Genomic DNA, 21,519 nt, shown 5'->3' with positions numbered 1-21,519 from the left:
TCATAACCTCCCTGCTCTTACATTCTATGCCTCGGCTAATGAAGGCAAGTATCCCATATGCCTTCTTAACCACCTTATCTACCTGTCCTGCTGCCTTCAGGGATCTGTGTGCATGCACACCAAGGTCCCTCTGATCCTCTGTCCTTCCTAGGGTCCTACCATTCATTGTGTATTCCCTTGCCTTGTTAGTCCTCCCAAAATGCATCAGCTCACACTTTTCAGGGTTAAATTCCATTTGCCACTGAAGTACATTTGACTGTTGAAAGGTTTTCCCTGTTCACTTCCCATCGTGAAGTCTTTCACGGGCGTGTGAAGCGGGCACATGTTTTTAATGACCTCAGATTAAAATATCTCTGCTATCTCCTGGCTTCAGTCCCATTTCCCTGCACCACCACCAACCCAAGGTTCTCGAGCATGACCACTGAGTTTCCATAGACAGCTGGCTTGTTCTGGAGAGTATAAATACCAAATGCTCTTGGAGCTGATGTTGGCGTGGAGTCACTCTTGAGTCACCATGGAAGCTTTACTTGTCTCGCTGCTCCTGGTCGCTGTGGGTAAGGTGGAGTCATGTACCTCGGGCGTGTTGTCACTGGAAAGGAGAGAGTTGGGAGGTGATGTGATTGCTGGGTCCAGACTGGATGCAGTCTCAACCATCTCCCCTTGTCCAGAACAGTCGAACCAGTGCACACCGGCTGTGCTCAAAGGGAGGTAAATGGCATGTTGGCCTTTATTGCAAGGGGTTGGAGTATAAGAGTAAGGAAGTCTTACTACAATTGTACAGGGCCTTGGTGAGACCACACCTGGAGTACTGTGCACAGTTCTGGTCTCCTTACTTAATGAAGGACATACTTGCCTTGGAGGCTGTGCAATGAAGGTTCACTAGACTGATTCCTGGGATGAGAGGACTGTCCTATGAGGAGAGATTGTGTAGAATGGGCTGATACTCTCTGGAGTTTAGAAGAATGCGAGGTGATCTCATTGAAACATACAAGATTCTGAGGGGGATTGACAGGGTAGATGCTGAGAGGTTGTTTCCCCCTGGCTGGAGTGTCTAGAGTCATAGAGTCATAGAGTCACAGAGTTTTACAGCACAGAAAGAGGCCCTTCGGCCCATCGTGTCTGCGCCGCCCATCCATCCCTGTCCAGTCTAATCCCATTTTCCAGCATTTGGTCCATAGCCTTGTATGCAATGGCATTTCAAGTGCTCATCCAAATGCTTCTTGAATGTTGTGAGGGTTCCTGCCTCCACCACCCTTTCAGGCATTGAGTTCCACATTCCAACCACCCTCTGGGTGAAAAAGTTCCTCCTCAAATCCCCTCTAAATCTCCTGCCCCTTACCCTGAATCTATGCCCCCTTGTTATTGACCCCCCCACTAAGGGGAAAAGTTCCTCTTTATCTACCCTATCTATGCCCCTCATTATTTTGTACACCTCAATCAGGTCCCCCCTCAGCCTTCTCTGCTCCAAGGAAAACAACTCCAGCCTGTCCAGCCTCTCTTCATAGCTGAGGCGCTCCATCCCAGGTAACATCCTGGTGAATCTTCTCTGCACCCTCTCCAAAGCAATCACATCCTTCCTATAGTGAGGCGACCAGAACTGCACACAGTACTCCAGCTGTGGCCTCACCAGCGTTTTGTACAGCTCCATCATAACCTCCCTGCTCTTATATTCTATGCCTCGGCTAATGAAGGCAAGTATCCCATATGCCTTTTTAACCACCTTATCTACCTGCTCCGCTGCCTTCAGGGATCTATGTACATGTACACCAAGGTCCCTCTGACCCTCTGTACTTCCTAGGGTCCTACCACTCATTGTGTATTCCCTTGCCTTATTTGTCCGTCCAAAATGCATCACCTCGCACTTTTCAGGGTTAAATTCCATTTGCCACTTTTCCGCCCATCTGACCAACCCGTTTATATCGTCCTGTAGCCGGAGGCTTTCCTCCTCGCAATTTACCACCCCACCAATTTTCGTGTCATCTGCGAACTTACTGATCATACCTTTTACATTCTCATCCAAATCATTTATGTAGATCACAAACAATAAGGGACCCAGCACCGATCCCTGAGGTACCCCACTGGACACAGGCTTCCAGTCACAAAAGCAACCTTCGACCATCACCCTCTGCCTCCTGCCACTCAGCCAGTTTAGGATCCAACGCGCCAAGGCACCCTGGATCCCATGGGCTCTTACCTTCTTGACCAGTCTCCTATGCGGGACTTTGTCAAAAGCTTTACTGAAGTCCATGTAAACCACATCCACAGCATTTCCCTCATCCACCCCACTAGTCACCCCCTCGAAAAATTCGATCAGATTTGTCAGACATGATTTACCCTTGACAAAGCCATGCTGACTATCCCCGATTAATCCTTGCCTCTCCAAGTGGAGATTAATTTTGTCCCTCAGAATTTTTTCCAATAATTTCCCCACCACAGATGTTAGACTCACTGGCCTGTAATTCCCTGGTTTATCCCTGCTACCCTTCTTGAATAATGGTACTATGTTAGCTGTTCTCCAGTCCTCTGGTACATCCCCTGTGGCCAGAGAGGTTCTGAAAATTAGTGTCAGAGCCCCTGCAATCTCCTCCCTTGCCTCCCACAACAGCCTGGGATACATCTCGTCCGGGCCTGGGGATTTATCCACTTTTTGGCCCGCTAAAACCGCTAGCACCTCCTCCCTCTCGATGCTAATATGTTCAAGTATGTCACAGTCCCCTTGCCCGATTTCTATGTCTGCATCGTCTTTCTCCATAGTGAACACAGATGCAAAAAATTCATTTAAAACCCCGCCTACATCCTCTGGCTCTACACACAGATTGCCACTTTGGTCCCTAATGGGCCCTACCCTTTCCCTGGTTATCCTCTTGCCCTTAATATACTTATAAAACATCTTAGGATTTTCCTTTATTTTGCTCGCCAGTGTTATTTCATGGCCCCTCCTCGCCCTCCTAATTTCTTTTTTAAGTATGCCCCTGCACTTTTTATACTCCTCTAGGGCTTCTTCTGTCTTTAGTCTTTTGTAACTGCCAAAAGCCCCCCTTTTATTTCTAATGCATTTTTGTATATCCCTTGTCATCCAAGGTTCCCTTTGCTTGTTGGTCCCACCCTTGACCTTTACAGGAACATGTTGGCGTTGGACTCTCTCTATTTCCCTTCTGAAAGTCTCCCACTGTTTTGATGTGGATTTTCCTATAAGCAGCTGCTCCCAGTCCACTTTGGCCAGATCCTGCCTTATCATATTAAAATCGGCCTTCCCCCAGTTTAGAACCCTTATTTCCGGGCCGTCTTTGTCTTTTTCCATGACCACCTTAAATCTCACTGAATTATGGTCACTGTCGCCAAAATGCTCTCCTACTGACACTTCCACCACTTGCCCGGCTACATTCCCCAGAATTAGGTCCAGTACCGCCCCCTCTCTTGTAGGACTTTCTACATGTTGGCTCAAAAAGCTCTCCTGGATGCACTTTAAGAATTCTGCACCCTCTAAGCCTTTCACACTCTGACTGTCCCAATTTATATTGGGGAAGTTGAAATCCCCCACTATTACTACCCTATTATTTTCACACTTCTCTGAGATCTGTTCCTCTATCTCCCCCTGACTGTTTGGGGGCCGATAGTACACTCCCAGCAAAGTGCTTGCCCCCTTTTTGTTTTTAAGTTCTACCCATATGGCCTCATTAGAGGAACCCGCTAATATATCATCCCTCCTTACAGCAGTAATTGACTCCTTAATTAATATTGCAACACCCCCTCCCCTTTTACACCCCCCTCTGTCTCGCCTGAAGATTCTATACCCCGGAATATTGAGCTGCCAGTCCTGACCCTCCCTCAACCATGTCTCCGTGATAGCAACAATATCGTACTCCCATGTGTTCAACAACAACTTCAGTTCATCCACCTTATTTGCAAGACTCCTTGCATTAAAATAAATGCCTTCCAGCCCTGCCATATTCTCTTTTGCCTTCACATATTTGCTCTGCCTTCCCAGCTGACTTGTTTTTCCCTCTGTATTTGGCCGTAAATCACCCCCTACTATAGCTCCACTCTGTACCCCATCCCCCTGCCAAGTTAGGGACCAGGGGTCTAGAACCAGGGGTCACAGTCTCAGGATAAGGGGTCGGCCATTTAAGACCGAGATGAGGAGGTATTTCTTCACTCAGAGGGCGGTGAATCTTTGGAATTCTCTACCCCAGAGGGTTGAGGAGGTTCAGTCATTGAGTATATTCAAGGCTGAGGTCGATAGATTTTTGGACTCTCGGGGAATCAAGGGATATGGGGATCAGGCGGGAAAGTGGAAATGAGGTAGAAGATCAGCCATAATCTTATTGAATGGCGGAGCAGGCTCGAGGGGCCGAATGGCCGACTCCTGCTCCTATTCGTTATGTTCTTATAGGTGCTATCGTGCTTGTTTGGTGACCTCTGTTTTATGCATTTTTAATGTTAGCTGCTGCATCCTCGGATGATAAGATTGTCGGAGGTTATGAATGCAGTCCACACTCGATACCTTGGCAGGTGTCTCTAGATATGGGCTACCACGGTTGTGGCGGTGCGCTGATCAGTGACCGATGGGTGCTTTCTGCTGCCCACTGTTGGTATTCGTAAGTGTGCTTTATCTATCTGTTCCTTGACCCATTCACCTCTTGCCCTCTCTCGGAGAGATACATCCCCTTTAGGCCCATTCTCCTCTTAGAGAAGAGGAGATTTAATAGCGGTTTTTCAAAATTATGATGAGTGTTGATCGAGTGGACAGGGTGGATGCTGAGAGGCTGTTTCCCCCTGGCTGGAGAGTCTAGAACTAGGGGTCGCTGATGGCTGCACAGTGTTCAGCGCCATTCGCAATGCCTTAGATAACACAGCAATCCATGCCCGCATGCAACAAGACCTGGATGACGTTCAGGCTTGGGCTGATAAGTGGCGGGTAATATTCACACCACACAAGTGCCAGGCAATGATTATCTCCAGCAAGTGATGGTCTAACCACCGCCCCTTGACATTCAACGGCATTACCATCGCCAAATCCCCCACCATCAACATCCTGGGGGTCACCATTGGCCAGAAACTTAACTGGACCAGCCACATAAATACAGTGGCAACAAGAGCAGGTCAGAGGCTGGGCATTCTGCAGCGAGCGTCTCACCTCCTGACTCCCCAAAGACTTTCCACCATCTACAAGGCACAAGTAAGGAGTGTGATGGAATACTCTCCACTTGCCTGGATGAGTGCAACTCCAACAACACTCAAGAAACTCGACATCATCTTCATTGGCACCCCATCCACCACCTTAAACATTCACTCCCTCCACCACCGGCGTACCGTAGCTGCAGTGTGGACCATCTACAAGATGCACTGCAGCAACTCGCCAAGGCTTCTTCGGCAGCACCTCCCAAGCCCGTGACCTCTTCCACCTAGAAGGACAAGGGCAGCAGGCGCATGGGAACATCACCACCTCCAAGATCCCCTCCAAGTCATACTCCATCCTGACTTGGAAGTATATCACTGATTCTTCATCATCGCTGGGACAAAATCCTGGAACTCCTTCCCTAACAGCACTGTAGGAGCACCTTCACCACACGGACTGCAGCGGTTCAAGAAGGACGTTTTGGTGTCGCTGGCAAGGCCGGCATTTATTGCCCATCCCTAATTGCCCCTTGAGAAGGTGGCGGTGAGCTGCCTTCTTGAACCGCTGCAGTCCGTGTGGTGAAGGTACTCCCACAGTGCTGTTAGGGAGGGAGTTCCAGGATTTTGACCCAGCGACGATGAAGGAACGGCCGATATATTTCCAAGTCAGGATGGTGTGTGACTTGGAGGGGAACTTGGAGGTGATGGTGTTCCCATGCAATTGCTGCCCTTGCCCTTCTAGCTGGTGGTGGTCCCGGGTGAGGGAGGTGCGGTGGACACATGGGACAAGCGGGAGTGAGCACGCTGTTGGTGGGTTACCTGACCCTTTAAGGAAAACTTAAAGGGACTTGGAGGTGGGTCTTGGAGGTGATGGTGTACCAGTCCTTTCTATAATGAGACAATAAACTTGAGGTTATCCAAAACTCGGCTGCCCGTGTCCTAACTCACATCAAGTCCCATTCACCCATCACCCTCTGTCGCTCGCCGACCTACATTGGCTCCCGGTCCGGCAACGCCTCGATTTCAAAATTCTCATCCTTGTTTGCAAATCCCTCCATAGCCTCGCCTCTCCCTATCTCTGTAATCTCATCCAGCCCCACAACCCCCCTGAGTTATAGAGTCATAGAGTCAGAGAGTTATACAGCACAGAAAGAGGCCCTTCGGCCCATCGTGTCCACGCCGGCCACCAAGCCCTGTCTATTCTAATCCCATTTTCCAGCACTTGGTCCGTAGCCTTGTAAGCTATGGCATTTCAAGTGCTCATCTAAATGCTTCTTGAATGTTGTGAGGGTTCCTGCCTCTACCACCCTTTCAGGCAGTGAGTTCCAGATTCCAACCACCCTCTGGGTGAAAAAGTTTTTCCTCAAATCCCCTCCAAACCTCCCGCCCCTTACCTTGAAACTATGCCCCCTGATTATTGACCCCTCTACTAAGGGAAAACGTTCCTTTCTATCTACCCTATCTATGCCCCTCATAATTTTGTACACCTCAATCAGGTCCCCCCTCAGCCTACTTTGCTTTAAGGAAAACAACCCCAACCTGTCCAGTCTCTCTTCATATCTGAAGCGCTCCAGCCCAGGTAACGTCCTGGTGAATCTCCTCTGCACCCTCTCCAATGCAATCACATCCTTCCTATAGTGTGGCGACCAGAACTGCGCTCTGCCTATTCTGGTCTTTTGAGCATCCCCTCGATTTCCATCGTTCCACCATTGGTGGCCGTGCCTTCAGCCGCCTGGGCCCTGAGAAACATAGAAAAACATAGAAGATAGGAGCAGGAGTCGGCCATTCGGCCCCTCGAGCCTGCTCCACCATTCAATGAGATCATGGCTGATCATCCAAATTCAGTACACGGTCCCTGCCTTCTCTCCATATCCCTTGATCCCTTTAGCCTTAAGAAATATATCTAACTCCTTCTTGAATATATTTAATGATAGAAACATAGATTTCTGAGCTCTGGAATTCCCTCCCTAAACCTCTCTACCTCTCTCCTCCTTTAAGACGCTCCTTAAAACCGACCTCTTTGCCTGTTCTAATATCTCTTGATGTCAAATTTAGAATTTTGTTTGATAATTGCTCCTCTGAGGCGCCTTGCAATGTTTTTACTATGTAAAAGGCACTGTATAAATATTAGTTGTGTCTGGCATTTCCCGCAACCTTCTTGTGTTGCAGCCCAGAGTACTTGAAGATCCGACTCGGAGCACATGACCTGACCGCCGCTTGGCCCTCGGAACAGCTCCTTGGCGTGGAGAGCATCTACTGGAACCAAGAATATGACTACATGACCCTCGACCACGACATCATGCTGGTCAAGCTGGCTCAGAGGGCGAGGCTGAGCAGCGACATCAAGCCAATCCAGCTGCCGACGGAATGCCCACCCTCGAACGTCCAGTGCGTGGTCTCGGGATGGGGGAACCTCTTGTCCAACGGAGGTGCGTTGCGAACTATACCGGGGTGGAGGGGCGGGTTTCCCCCGGCCGGGTTCAGCGGGCAAGGTTGTCGGGGTGGGTGGGTGTCACACGAGTCCCCGCTGAATTGGGCCACTCACAAATCAACTTCCTGTTTTGGCCTCGGATATACAACACAAACCTCTGCCGAACACAGGCGGGCCTATATTGGTAAACTGCCACTACTCTGTATGTAACCCCGTGCTGTACCTACCCTGGGAGTGTTTGATGGGACAGTGTAGAGGGAGCTTTACTCTGTATCTAACCCGTGCTGTACCTGCCCTGGGAGTGTTTGATGGGACAGTGTAGAGGGAGCTTTACTCTGTATGTAACCCCGTGCTGTACCTGCCCTGGGAGTGTTTGATGGGACGGTGTAGAGGGAGCTTTACTCTGTATCTAACCCGTGCTGTACCTGTCCTGGGAGTGTTTGATGGGACAGTGTAGAGGGAGCTTTACTCTGTATCTAACCCCGTGCTGTACCTGTCCTGGGAGTGTTTGATGGGACAGTGTAGAGGGAGCTTTACTCTGTATCTACCCCGTGCTGTACCTGCCCTGGGAGTGTTTGATGGGACAGTGTAGAGGGAGTTTTACTCTGCATCTACCCCGTGCTGTACCTGCCCTGGGAGTGTTTGATGGGACAGTGTAGAGGGAGCTTTACTCTGTATCTAACCCGTGCTGTACCTGCCCCGGGAGTGTTTGATGGGGCAGTGTAGAGGGAGCTTTACTCTGTATCTAACCCCGTGCTGAACCTGCCCTGGGAGTTTTTGATGGGACAGTATAGAGGGAGCTTTACTCTGTATCTAACCCCGTGCTGTACCTACCCTGGGAGTGTTTGATGGGACAGTGTAGAGGGAGCTTTACTCTGTATCTAACCCCGTGCTGTACCTGCCCTGGGAGTTTTTGATGGGACAGTGTAGAGGGAGCTTTACTCTGTATCTAACCCGTGCTGTACCTGCCCTGTGAGTGTTTGATGGGACAGTGTAGAGGGAGCTTTACTCTGTATCTAACCCATGCTGTAACTGCCCTGGCAGTGTTTGATGGGGACAGTGTAGAGGGAGCTTTACTCTGTATCTAACCCGTGCTGTACTTGCCCTGGGAGTGTTTGATGGGACAGTGCAGAGGGAGCTGTAATCTGTATCTAACCCGCGCTGTACCTGCCCTGGGAGTGTTTGATGGGACAGTGTAGAGGGAGCTTTACTCTGTATCTAACCCGTGCTGCACCTGCCCTGGGAGTGTTTGATGGGACAGTGCAGAGGGAGCTTTACTCTGTATCTAATCCCATGCTGTACCTGCCCTGGGAGTGTTTGATGGGACAGTGTGGAGGGAGCTTTACTCTGTATCTAACCCGTGCTGTACCTGCCCTGGGAGCGTTTGATGGGACAGTGTAGAGGGAGCTTTACTCTGTATCTAACCCGTGCTGTACCTGCCCTGGGAGTGTTTGATGGGACAGTGTAGAGGGAGCTTTACTCTGTATCTAACCCATGCTGTACCTGCCTTGGGAGTGTTTGATGGGACAGTGCAGAGGGAGCTGTAATCTGTATCTAACCCGCGCTGTACCTGCCCTGGGAGTGTTTGATGGGACAGTGTAGAGGGAGCTTTACTCTGTATCTAACCCGTGCAGTACCTGCCCTGGGAGTGTTTGATGGGACAGTGTAGAGGGAGCTTTACTCTGTATCTAACCTGTGCTGTACCTGCCCTGGGAGTGTTTGATGGGACAGTGTAGAGGGAGCTTTACTCTGTATCTAACCCCGTGCTGTACCTGCCCTGGGAGTGTTTGATGAGACAGTGTAGAGGTAGCTTTACTCTGTATCTAACCCGTGCTGTACCTGCCCTGGCAGTGTTTGATGGGACAGTGTAGAGGGAGCTTCACTCTGTATCTAACCCGTGCTGTAGCTGCCCTGGGAGTGTTTGATGGGACAGTGTAGAGGGAGCTTTACTCTGTATCTAACCCATGCTGTACCTGCCCTGGGAGTGTTTGATGGGACAGTGTAGAGGGAGCTTTACTCTGTATCTAACCCCGTGCTGTACCTGCCCTGGGAGTACTTGATGGGACAGTGTAGAGGGAGCTTTACTCTGTATCTAACCCGTGCTGTACCTGCCCTGGGAGTGTTTGATGGGACAGTGTAAAGGGAGCTTTACTCTGCATCTAACCCCATGCTGTACCTGCCCTGGGAGTGTTTGATGAGACAGTGTAGAGGTAGCTTTACTCTGTATCTAACCCGTGCTGTACCTGCCCTGGGAGTGTTTGATGGGACAGTGTAGAGGGAGCTTTACTCTGTATCTAACCCGTGCTGTACCTGCCCTGGGTGTGTTTGATGGGACAGTGTAGAGGGGGCTTCACTCTGTATCTAACCCGTGCTGTACCTGCCCTGGGAGTGTTTGATGGGACAGTGTAGAGGGAGCTTTACTCTGTATCTAACCCGTGCTGTACCTGCCCTGGGAGTGTTTGATGGGGACAGTGTTGAGGGAGCTTTACTCTGTATCTAACCCGTGCTGTACCTGCCCTGGGAGTACTTGATGGGACAGTGTAGAGGGAGCTTTACTCTGTATCTAACCCGTGCTGTACCTGCCCTGGGAGTGTTTGATGGGACAGTGTAGAGGGAGCTTTACTCTGTATCTATCCCGTGCTGTACCTGCCCTGGGAGTGTTTGATGGGACAGTGTAGAGGGAGCTTTACTCTGTATCTAACCCGTGCTGTACCTGCCCTTGGAGTGTTTGATGGGACAGTGTAGAGGGAGCTTTACTCTGTATCTAACCCGTGCTGTACCTGCCGTGGGAGTGTTTGATGGGACAGTGTAGAGGGAGCTTTACTCTGTATCTAACCCGTGCTTTACCTGCCCTGGGAGTGTTTGATAGGACAGTGTAGAGGGAGCTTTACTCTGTATCTAACCCGTGCTTTACCTGCCCTGGGAGTGTTTGATGGGACAGTGTAGAGGGAGCTTTGCTCTGTATCTAACCCCGTGCTGTACCTGTCCTGGGAGTGTTTGATGGGACAGTGTAGAGGGAGCTTCACTCTGTATCTAACCCGTGCTGTACCTGCCCTGGGAGTGTTTGATGGGACAGTGTAGAGGGAGCTTTACTCTGTATCTAACCCGTGCTGTACCTGCCCTGGGAGTGTTTGATGGGACAGTGTAGAGGGAGCTTTACTCTGTATCTAACCCGTGCTGTACCTGCCCTGGGAGTGTTTGATGGGACAGAGCTTTACTCTGTAGGGAGGTGAACGGAAACACATTTAAAGGACAAGTACTGGTTCTTGGACATGTATAACAGGCAATTTTTGCTTTTAATTAAGTGTCGATGCCAGACACGCTGCACTGTGTGGATGTTCCTCTACTGAGCGAGGCTGTCTGTAACAATGCCTACCCTGGTATGATAACCAGCACTATGGTCTGTGCCGGTTACTTGGAGGGTGGAAAAGATGCTTGTCAGGTAGGTGCAGTTTAACCATTAGTTAGCGAAAATTTATCAGCAGACCACCCCATGGCATTGCTCCTGGTTCGAGCGTACTATTGTGAGATGGTTTCTATATAAGAAGACCAGAAATGTTGCCTTTATACATCGCTTATCACGTCCTCAGGATGTCCCAAAGCGCTTTACAGCCAATGAAGTACCTTTTGAACCGTAGTCACTGTTGTAATGTAGGAAACGCGGCAGCCAATGTGCGCACAGCAAGCTGCCACAAACAGCGATGTAGTAATAATCCGTTTGTTTTTGTTACGTTGATTGAGGGACAAATATTATCTATGGAGTTATACCCTCGTTTTTTTGCATATCTGTGAAACAGAAACAGTCCCACGACCCCCCGAGATCTCTGCGCTTCTCAAATTCCGGCCTATTGCGCATCCCCCGATTTCCATCGCTCCTCCATTGACGGCCGTGCCTTCAGCCACCTAGGCCCCGAGCTCTGGAATTCCCTCCCTAAACCTCTCCGCCTCTCTCTCTCCACTTGCCTGGGTGAGTGCAGCTCCAACAACACTCGAGAAGCTCGACACCATCCAGGACAAAGCAGCCCGCTTGATCGGCACCCCATCCACCACCTTAAACATTCACTCCCTCCACCACCGGCGCACCGTGGCTGCAGTGCGGACCATCTACAAGATGCACTGCAGCAACTCACCAAGGCTTCTTCGGCAGCACCTCCCAAACCCGCCACCTCTTCCACCTAGAAGGACAAGGGCAGCAGGCGCATGGGAACACCACCACCTCCAAGTTCCCCTCCAAGTCACACACCATCCTGACTTGGAAATATATCGGCCGTTCCTTCATCGTCGCTGGGTCAAAATCCTGGAACTCCCTCCCTAACAGCACTGTGGGAGCGCCTTCACCACACGGACTGCAGCGGTTCAAGGAGGCGGCTCACCACCACCTTCTCAAGGGGCAACGAGGGATGGGCAATAAATGCTGGGCCTTGCCAACGACGCCCACATCCCATAAACGAATTAATTGAAGAAAACAATTTCTCCCTTCCATAACACGTGTAAAATCACCTTCTTTCCAATGCAGGGAGACTCCGGAGGACCCTTGGCGTGCAACGGTATTCTGCAAGGAATCGTGTCGTGGGGCTATGGATGCGCGGAGCAAAGCCACCCAGGCGTCTACACCAGAGTCTGTGCCTTGCTGCCCTGGATCAACGACATCATGGCGACAAAGTGAGATTGCCTTTAATGCCACCCTCACCCGACAAGGAGGAAATGGCCGACCATCGCAATAATAAAGAGCTCACATTGAGTTAACATCTGTCTCCGGTCTCTTTCCACACATTGGTCAAGGGCACACGCACACACACATGCACAACACCCAAAATGTGCCACATTCTCGTCCCGAGGTAGATTAGCAAACAGACCTTAGAGACAGTGCAGCTGCATTTTCATCAGGTTGATCGATAAGAGCTCTCACCCCGAACTTGACAATTGCATTCACTTTGCCTCCAATTTCCACCCTTCCCTCACCTTCACATGGTCCATCTCTGACTCTTCCCTTCCCTTCCTCGACTTCTCCGTCTCCATCTCTGGGGATAGGTTATCGACCAATATTCACTACAAGCCCACTGACTCCCACAGCTACCTGGACTACACTTCCTCCCACCCCGCTTCCTGTAAGGACTCTATTCCATTCTCCCAGTTTCTCCGCCTCCGCCGTATCTGCTCCGACGATGCCACCTTCCACACCAGTGCTTCAGACATGTCTTCCTTTTTCCGCAACCGAGGATTCCCCTCTACCGTGGTTGACACCGCCCTCGACCGTGTCAGTTCTATCTCCCGCACTTCTGCCATCACCCCTGCCCCTCCCTCCCGGAACCACGATAGGGTTCCCCTTGTCCTCACCTTTCACCCCACCAGCCTCCACATTCAACGGATCATCCTCCGGCATTTCCGCTACCTCCAAAGTGATCCCACCACCAAACGTATCTTCCCCTCCCCTCCCCTTTCAGCATTCCGCAGGGACCGCTCCCTCCGAGACACCCTAGTCCACTCCTCTATCACCCCAAACAGCCCTTCCCCTTCGCCTGGCACCTTCCCGTGCAAGCGGAGGAGATGTAACACCTGCCCCGATACCTCCCCGCTTCCCACGATCCAAGGCCCCAAACACCCCTTCCAGGTGAAACAGCAATTTACTTGTACTTCTCGCAATCTAGTATACTGTATTCACTGCTCACGATGCGGTCTCCTCTACATTGGGGAGACCAAACACAGATTGGGTGACCGCTTTGCGGAACACCTCCGTTCAGTCCGTAAGGGTGACCCCGAGCTTCCGGTCGCCTGTCATTTTAATTCACCGCCCCATTCCCACTTGGACCTCACCATCCTCGGCCTCTTGTATTGTTCCACGGAAGCTCAACGTAAACTCGAGGAACAGCACCTCATCTTCCGATTAGGCAGTCTGCAGCCTTCCGGACTCAATATCGAGTTCAACAATTTCAGATCATAAGCTCGGCCCCTATTTCATTTTTTCTTGTAATTTTTCCACTCCATTTCCCCCCCACCCCTTTCCTTTTGTTTCTCTCTCACACCTGGCAGCTATCTCTTGCCCTGCCAGTACACTTTACACCTAATCTCAGCCTATTACCATCTTGTCTAGCTTCTAATCTCTTTTACTTCTTTTGTTTCTTTTATTCTTTTGTCCGATCGCAGCCCTGCCTGCGATCTAGTTTCTTTTCTTTCCAGTTTTGAAGAAGGGTTCGACCCGAAATGTCAACTCAAATTTCTCTCCACAGATGTTGCCTGACCTGCTGAGTTTTTCCAGCATTTTCTGTTGTTATTTCGGATTTCCAACATCTGCAGTATTTTGCTATCGTCGTAGAGCATTACAGGGCCTTGGTGAGACCACACCTGGATTATTGTGTGCAGTTTTGGTCTCCTTACCTAAGGAAGGATATACTTGCCATAGAGGGAGTGCAGCGAAGGTTCACCAGACTGATTCCTGGGATGGCAGGACTGTCGTATGAGGAGAGATTGGGTCGACTAGGCCTGTATTCACTAGAGTTTAGAAGAATGAGAGGGGATCTCATTGAAATGTATAACATTCTGACAGGGCTAGACAGACTGGATGCAGAGAGGATGTTTCCCCTGGCTGGGGGGGGGTCTAGAACGAGGGGTCACAGTCTCAGGGTACGGGGTGGGACATTTAGGACTGAGATGAGGAGAAATGTCTTCACTCAGAGGGTGGTGAACCTGTGGAATTCTCTACCACAGAAGGCAGTGGAGGCCAAGTCACTGAATATATTTAAGAAGGAGATCGATAGATTTCTAGACACAAAAGGCATCAAGGGGTATGGGGAGAGAGCGGGAATATGGTATTGAGATAGAGGATCAGCCATGATCATATTGAATGGCGGAGCAGGCTCGAAGGGCTGAACGGCCGACTCCTGCTCCTATTTTTCTATGTTTCTATGTCACTGCTATAGGTACATAGAGTCCACCACAAAGGGGGCACGATCTTAAAATTAGAGCCAGGCTGTTCAGGGGCGATGTCAGGAAGCACTTCTTCACACAAAGGGTGGTGGAAATCTGGAACTCTCTCCCCCAAAAAGCTGTTGAGGCTGGGGGTCAATTGGAGCGTTCAAGACTGAGATTGAGAGATTTTTGTTGGGTCAGGGCATCAAGGGATACGCAGCAAATTCAGGTACAGATCAGCCATCATCTGATAGAATGCGGAACAGACTCGAGGGGCTGAATGGGCCTCCTCCTGTTCCTGTGTAACAGGCTCGAGGGGCTGAATGGGCCTCCTCCTGTTCCTGTGTAACAGGCTCGAGGGGCTGAATGGGCCTCCTCCTGTTCCTGTGTAACAGGCTCGAGGGGGCTGAATGAACATAAGAACATAACATACGAAATAGGAGCAGGAGTAGGCCAATCGGCCCCTCGAGCCTGCTCCGCCAGTCAATAAGATCATGGCTGATCTGATCCTAACCGCCAATCCACTATCACAGAACCATCTCCTGAATCTAACAGAATTAGACACACGAAATAGGAGCAGGATCAGGCTACACGGCCCCTGGGCCCGCTCCGCTGCCCACAGGGCCATGACCGATCCGAACCTAGACTCATGTCCAAATTCCTGCCCGCTCCCCGTAACCCTTAATTCCCTTTACTTCTAGGAAACTGTCTATTTCTGTTTTAAATTTATGTAATGATGTAGCTTCTACAGCTTTTTGAGGCAGCATATTCCATGGACCTACCACCCTCTGAGTGAAGTAGTTCCTCCTCATCTCAGTTTTGAAAGAGCAGCCCCTTATTCTAAGACTATGCCCGCTAGTTCTAGTTTCACCCATCATCGGGAACATCTTCCCCGCATCCACCCGATCCAACCCCTTCACAATCTTATATGTTTCAATAAGATCGCCTCTCATTCTTCTGAACTCCAATGAGTAGAGTCCCAATCTACTCAGCCTCTCCTCATATGTCCATCCCCTCATCCCCAGGATTAACCGAGTGAACCTTCTTTGTTCTGACTCGAGAGCAAGTATGTCCTTTCTTAAGTATGGACACCAAAACTGTACGCAGTATTCCAGGTGCAGCCTCACCAATACCTTGTACAACTGAAGCAATACCTCCCTATTTTTATATTCTATCCCCTAGCAATGAAAGCCAAAATTCCATTGGCCTTCTTAATCACTTGCTGCACCTGCATACTAACCTTTTGAGTTTCGTGCACCAGGACCCCCAGATCCCTTTGTACTTCAGTACTTTCCAGTTTCTTGCCATTAAGATAATAACTTGCTCTACGATTTTTCCTGCCAAAGTGCATAACCTCACACTTTCCAGTATTGTATTCCATCTGCCAAATCTTTGCCCACTTACTTAGCCTGTCGATGTCCCCTTGCAGGTTTTTTATGTCCTCCTCACTCACTACTTTCCCTCCCATCTTAGTATCATCTGCAAACTTTGATATGTTATACTCGGTCCCCTCCTCCAAATCGTTAATATAGATTGTAAAGAGTTGGGGACCCAGCACTGACCCCTGCGGAACACCACTAGTTACTGATTGCCAGTCTGAGAATGAACCATTTATCCCAACTCTCTGCCTTCTGTTAGATAGCCAATCCTCTATCCATGCCAGAATATTACCCCCAATCCCGTGATTTTTTATCTTAAGCAATAATCTTTCATGTGGCACCTTGTCAAATGCCTTTTGGAAGTCTAAATACACTACGTCCACTGGTTCCCCTTTATCCACCCTATACGTTACTTCCTCAAAGAACTCCAGCAAATTTGTCAAACATGACTTCCCCTTCATAAAACCATGCTGACTTTGTCCTATTAAATTATGGTTATCCAAATGTCCTGTTACTGTCTCCTTAATAATGGACTCCAAAATTTTACCTGCCACAGATGTTAGGCTAACCGGTCTATAGTTTCCAGCCTTCTGTCTACTGCCCTTTTTAAATAAGGGTGTTACATTAGCAGTTTTCCAGTCTGCCGGGACCTTTGCCGAGTCCAGGGAGTTTTGGAAAATTATTACCAATGCATCCACAATCCCTACCGCCACTTCCCTCAAGACCCTAGGATGTAAGCCATCAGGTCCAGGTGATTTATCCGCCTTGAGTCCCATTATTTTACCGAGTACCACTTCCTTAGTGATTTTGATCGTGTTTAGCTCCTCCCCCACTTTAGCCCCCTGTTTGTCCAGTGTTAGGATATTCTTAGTGTCCTCTACTGTAAAGACTGATGTAAAATATTCATTCAGTGTTTTTGCCATCTCCATATTTCCCACCATTAATTTCCCGGTCTCATCCTCTAAGGGACCAACATTTACTTTAGCCACCCTTTTTCTTTTTATATAACTATAAAAACTCTTACTATCTGTTTTTATATTTTTTGCTAATTTACTTTCATAATCTATCTTCCCTTTCTTAATCAATCTTTTTGTTATTTTTTGCTGTCTTTTAAAGTTTTCCCAATCCTCTATCCTCCCACTAGATTTGGCTACCTTATATGCCCTTGTTTTTAGTCGAATACTATCCTTAATTTCTTTACTTAGCCACGGATGGCTGTCTTTTCTTTTACACCCTTTTCTTCTCAGTGGAATATATATTTTTTGGAAGTTGTAAAATAACTCCTTGAATGTACACCGCTGATCATGTATCGTCTTACCCTTTAATCTATTTTCCCAATCCGCTCTACTCAATTCCACTCTCATACCTTCATAGTCTCCTTTATTCAAGCTTAGCACGCTTGCTTGAGATCCAACCTTCTCACCCTCTAATTGAATATGGAATTCAACCATGTTATGGTCACTCATTCCAAGGGGATCCTTTACTAGGACATTTTTAATTAATCCCGTCTCGTTACACAGGACCAGATCTAAGGTTGCTTGCCCCCTGGTCGGTTCAGTTACATACTGCTCAAGAAACCCATCCCTAATACACTCAATGAACTCATCCTCAAGGCTGCTCTGCCCAATTTGATTTGTCCAATTAATATGATAGTTGAAATCCCCCATAATTATAGATGTTCCCTTATTACAAGCCTCAACTATTTCCTGATTGATACTCCGTCCAACAGAGTTGCCACTGTTCGGAGGCCTATAGACTACGCCCACTAGTGTTTTTTTCCCCTTATTATTCCTTACCTCCACCCAAACTGTTTCATTATCCTGATCTTTTGACCCAATATCATTTCTCTGTATTACAGTGATTCCTTCCTTTATTAATATAGCCACCCCACCTCCCCTTCCTTCCTGCCTGTCCTTCCTGATCGTTAAATAACCTGGTATGTTTAATTCCCAGGCATTGTCACCTTGCAGCCATGTTTCTGTAATGGCCACAAGATCATACCCATATGTAGTTATTTGTGCCATTAACTCATCTATTTTGTTACGAATGCTACGTGCATTCAGATAGAGAACTTTCAAAGATGTTTTGTGACACTTTGTTCCTGCTTTTGCCCTTTTTATTACTTTACCTTTTACTCCATACCTTCTGCCCCTTCCTGACACGCTCTGGTTTTTAATTTCCCCACTGCTACCTAAGTCTATTACCTTCTCTGTTGTCATTTTTATTATTTGCTCTCTAGGAACCTCCCCCCGACTAGTTAGTTTAAAGCCCTCTCTACAGCCCTAGTTATATGATCCGCCAGGACTCTAGTCCCAGCGCTGGCCAAGTGAAGCCCGTCCCAACGGAACAGCTCCCTCCTGCCCCAGTACTGGGCCGCCTCCTGTTCCTGTGTAACAGGCTCGAGGGGCTGAATGGGCCTCCTCCTGTTCCTATGGTAACAGGATCGAGGGGTTTAATGGGACTCCTCCTGATCCTGTGTAACAGGCTCAAGGGGCTGAATGGGCCTCCTCCTGTTCCTGTGTAACAGGCTCGAGGGGCTGAATGGGCCTCCTTCTGTTCCTCTGTAACAGGCTCGAGGGGCTGAATGGGCCTCCTCCTGTTCCTGTGTAACAGGCTCGAGGATCTGAATGGGCCTCCTCCTGTTCCCGTGTAACAGGCTCGAGGGGCTGAATGGGCCTCCTCCTGTTCCTGTGTAACAGGCTCGAGAGGCTGAATGGGCCTCCTCCTGTTCCTGTGTAACAGGCTCGAGGGGCTGAATGGGCCTCCTCCTGTTCCTGTGTAACAGGCTCGAGGGGGCTGAATGGGCCTCCTCCTATTCCTATGTAACAGGCTCGAGGGGCTGAATGGGCCTCCTCCTGTTCCTGTGTAACAGGCTCGAGGGGCTGAATGGGCCTCCTCCTGTTCCTGTGTAACAGGCTCGAGGGGCTGAATGGGCCTCCTCCTATTCCTATGTAACAGGCTCGAGGGGCTGAATGGGCCTCCTCCTGTCCCTGTGTAACAGGCTCGAGGGGCTGAATGGGCCTCCTCCTGTTCCTGTGTAACAGGCTCGAGGGGCTGAATGGGCCTCCTCCTGTTCCTGTGTAACAGGCTGGAGGGGCTGAATGGGCCTCCTCCTGTTCCTGTGTAACAGGCTCGAGGGGCTGAATGGGCCTCCTCCTGTTCCTGTGTAACAGGCTCGAGGGGCTGAATGGGTCTCCTCCTGTTCCTGTGTAACAGGCTGGAGGGGCTGAATGGGCCTCCTCCTGTTCCTGTGTAACAGGCTCAAGGGGCTGAATGGGCCTCCTCCTGTTCCTGTGTAACAGGCTCGAGGAGTTGAATGGGCCTCCTCCTGTTCCTGTGTAACAGGCTCGAGGGGCTGAATGGGCCTCCTCCTGTTCCTGTGTAACAGGCTCGAGGGGCTGAATGGGCCTCCTCTTGTTCCTATGGTAACAGGCTCGAGGGGCTGAATGGGCCTCCTCCTGTTCCTGTGTAACAGGCTCGAGGGGCTGAATGGGCCTCCTCCTGTTCCCGTGTAACAGGCTCGAGGGGCTGAATGGGCCTCCTCCTGTTCCTGTGTAACAGGCTCGAGGGGCTGAATGGGCCTCCTCCTATTCCTATGTAAGAGGCTCGAGGGCTGAATGGGCCTCCTCCTGTTCCTATGGTGACAGACTCGAGGGGCTGGACGGGCCTCCTCCTGTTCCTGTGTAACAGGCTCGAGTGGCTGAATGGGCCTCCTCCTGTTCCTATGGTAACAGACTGGAGGTGCTGAATGTACTGTGGATCTCAACTCTTTCAGAAAGTCCCCTGGTTTGTTTTTAGTTCAGTGATGGTGATGAAGGGATCAGCTTTTCTTGCTGTGGGAGTAAGGCATCTTGTCGCCATGATGTTTTGGGAGGCCCAGTGGCCATAACAGGCTGCGTCTCTTCCTACTAGGCCCTGAGACCCCCTGGGTCCAATTGAGATCCTCACCTGATCTTCTGTTGGTTGCTCCCCTCATACAGACCCATGAACGGAGAGATAGAAAGTTCGATTCAAGCGCGTGAAAACTCACACTCTCACACTCACGCACATGCACACTTGGATACAAGTCATTGCCAGGTAGAGTCCTAGAATGATACAGCAGAGAAGGAGGCCATTCGGCCCATCGTGCCTGTGCCGGCTCTTGAAAGAGCTCTCCAGTTAGCCCCGCTCTCCCCCTGCTCTTTCCCCATAGCCCTGCAAAATGTTCCTTTCCAACTATTTATCCAGCTCCCCTTTTGAAAGTTACCATTGAATCTGCTTCCAGTTGGGTCCAACACCAACAGAATGTTGGCCTACATCAGTTCAATAAAGATTTGCATTTATATAGCACCTTTCACCACCTCAGGATGTCCTCGAGCGCTTTACAACCAATGAAGGGATAAATATTGGCCCCAGGACACCGGGGAGAACTCCCCCAGCGTTTCTTCCAATAGTGGCCGTGGGATCTTTTACATCCACCGGAGAGGGCAGACGGGGCCTCGGTTTAACGTCTCATCCGAAAGATGGCACCTCCGAGAGTGCGGTGTTTCCTCAGTACTGCCCCTCCGACAGTGCGGCGCTCCCTCAGTACTGCCCCTCCGACAGTGCGGCGCTCCCTCAGTACTGCCCCTCCGACAGTGCGGCGCTCCCTCAGTACTGCCCCTCCGACAGTGCGGCACTCCCTCAGTACTGCCCCTCCGACAGTGCGGCGCTCCCTCAGTACTGCCCCTCCGACAGTGCGGCGCTCCCTCAGTACTGCCCCTCCGACAGTGCGGCGCTCCCTCAGTACTGCCCCTCCCACAGTGCGGCGCTCCCTCAGTACTGCCCCTCCCACAGTGCGGCGCTCCCTCAGTACTTCCCCTCCTAAAGTGCAGCGCTCCCTCAGCACTGCCCCTCCGGCAGTGCGGCGCTCCCTCAGTACTGCCCCTCCGACAGTGCGGCGCTCCCTCAGTACTGCCCCTCCGACAGTGCGGCGCTCCCTCAGTACTGCCCCTCCGACAGTGCGGCGCTCCCTCAGTACTGCCCCTCCGACAGTGCGGCACTCCCTCAGTACTGCCCCTCCGACAGTGCGGCGCTCCCTCAGTACTGCCCCTCCGACAGTGCGGCGCTCCCTCAGTAATGCCCCTCCGACAGTGCGGCGCTCCCTCAGTACTGCCCCTCCGACAGTGCGGCGCTCCCTCAGTACTGCCCCACCCACAGTGCGGCGCTCCCTCAGTACTTCCCCTCCTAAAGTGCAGCGCTCCCTCAGCACTGCCCCTCCGGCAGTGCGGCGCTCCCTCAGTACTGCCCCTCCGACAGTGCGGCGCTCCCTCAGTACTGCCCCTCCGACAGTGCGGCGCTCCCTCAGTACTGCCTTTCCGACAGTGCGGCGCTCCCTCAGTACTGCCCCTCCGACAGTGCGGCGCTCCCTCAGTACTGCCCCTCCAACAGTGCGGCGCTCCCTCAGTACTGCCCCTCCGACAGTGCGGTGTTCCCTCAGTGCTGCCCCTCCGACAGTGCGGCGCTCCCTCAGTACTGCCCCTCCAACAGTGCGGCACTCCCTCAGTACTGCCCCTCCGACAGTGCGGCGCTCCCTCAGTACTGCCCCTCCAACAGTGCGGCACTCCCTCAGTACTGCCCCTCCGGCAGTGCGGCGCTCCCTCAGTACTGCCCCTCCGACAGTGCGGCGCTCCCTCAGTACTGTAAGATTCGCGAAATTTTCATTAA

General features: G+C 50.6%; 1 protein-coding gene across 1 annotated transcript; it reads left to right on the top strand.

The window, feature by feature from the left end:
• The first annotated feature begins 514 nt into the window (after positions 1-514).
• Positions 515-12,279, top strand: LOC147109999 (serine protease 1-like). Its single transcript, XM_086004236.1, has 5 exons — positions 515-554; positions 4,445-4,598; positions 7,288-7,547; positions 10,855-10,991; positions 12,066-12,279. Exons 1-5 carry the CDS (start codon positions 515-517, stop codon positions 12,213-12,215), a joined length of 741 nt encoding a protein of 246 aa, XP_085860362.1. The 3' UTR covers positions 12,216-12,279.
• The last annotated feature ends 9,240 nt before the right edge of the window (positions 12,280-21,519 follow it).

Source organism: Somniosus microcephalus, chromosome 12 (assembly GCF_052327205.1).
Source record: "Somniosus microcephalus isolate GS21.2 chromosome 12, FLI_Smic_1.0, whole genome shotgun sequence".
NCBI lineage: Eukaryota > Metazoa > Chordata > Chondrichthyes > Squaliformes > Somniosidae > Somniosus > Somniosus microcephalus.
This window is presented reverse-complemented; position numbering and strand designations above follow the sequence as displayed.

Bases quoted from the DNA above. Each gene is read 5' to 3' on its own strand.
- LOC147109999 (XM_086004236.1), top strand. From the start codon at position 515: ATGGAAGCTTTACTTGTCTCGCTGCTCCTGGTCGCTGTGG. The intron at 4,599-7,287 runs GTAAGTGTGCTT...CTTGTGTTGCAG, and splicing joins GCTGCCCACTGTTGGTATTC to CCCAGAGTACTTGAAGATCC. The intron at 7,548-10,854 runs GTGCGTTGCGAA...CTTTTAATTAAG, and splicing joins GAACCTCTTGTCCAACGGAG to TGTCGATGCCAGACACGCTG.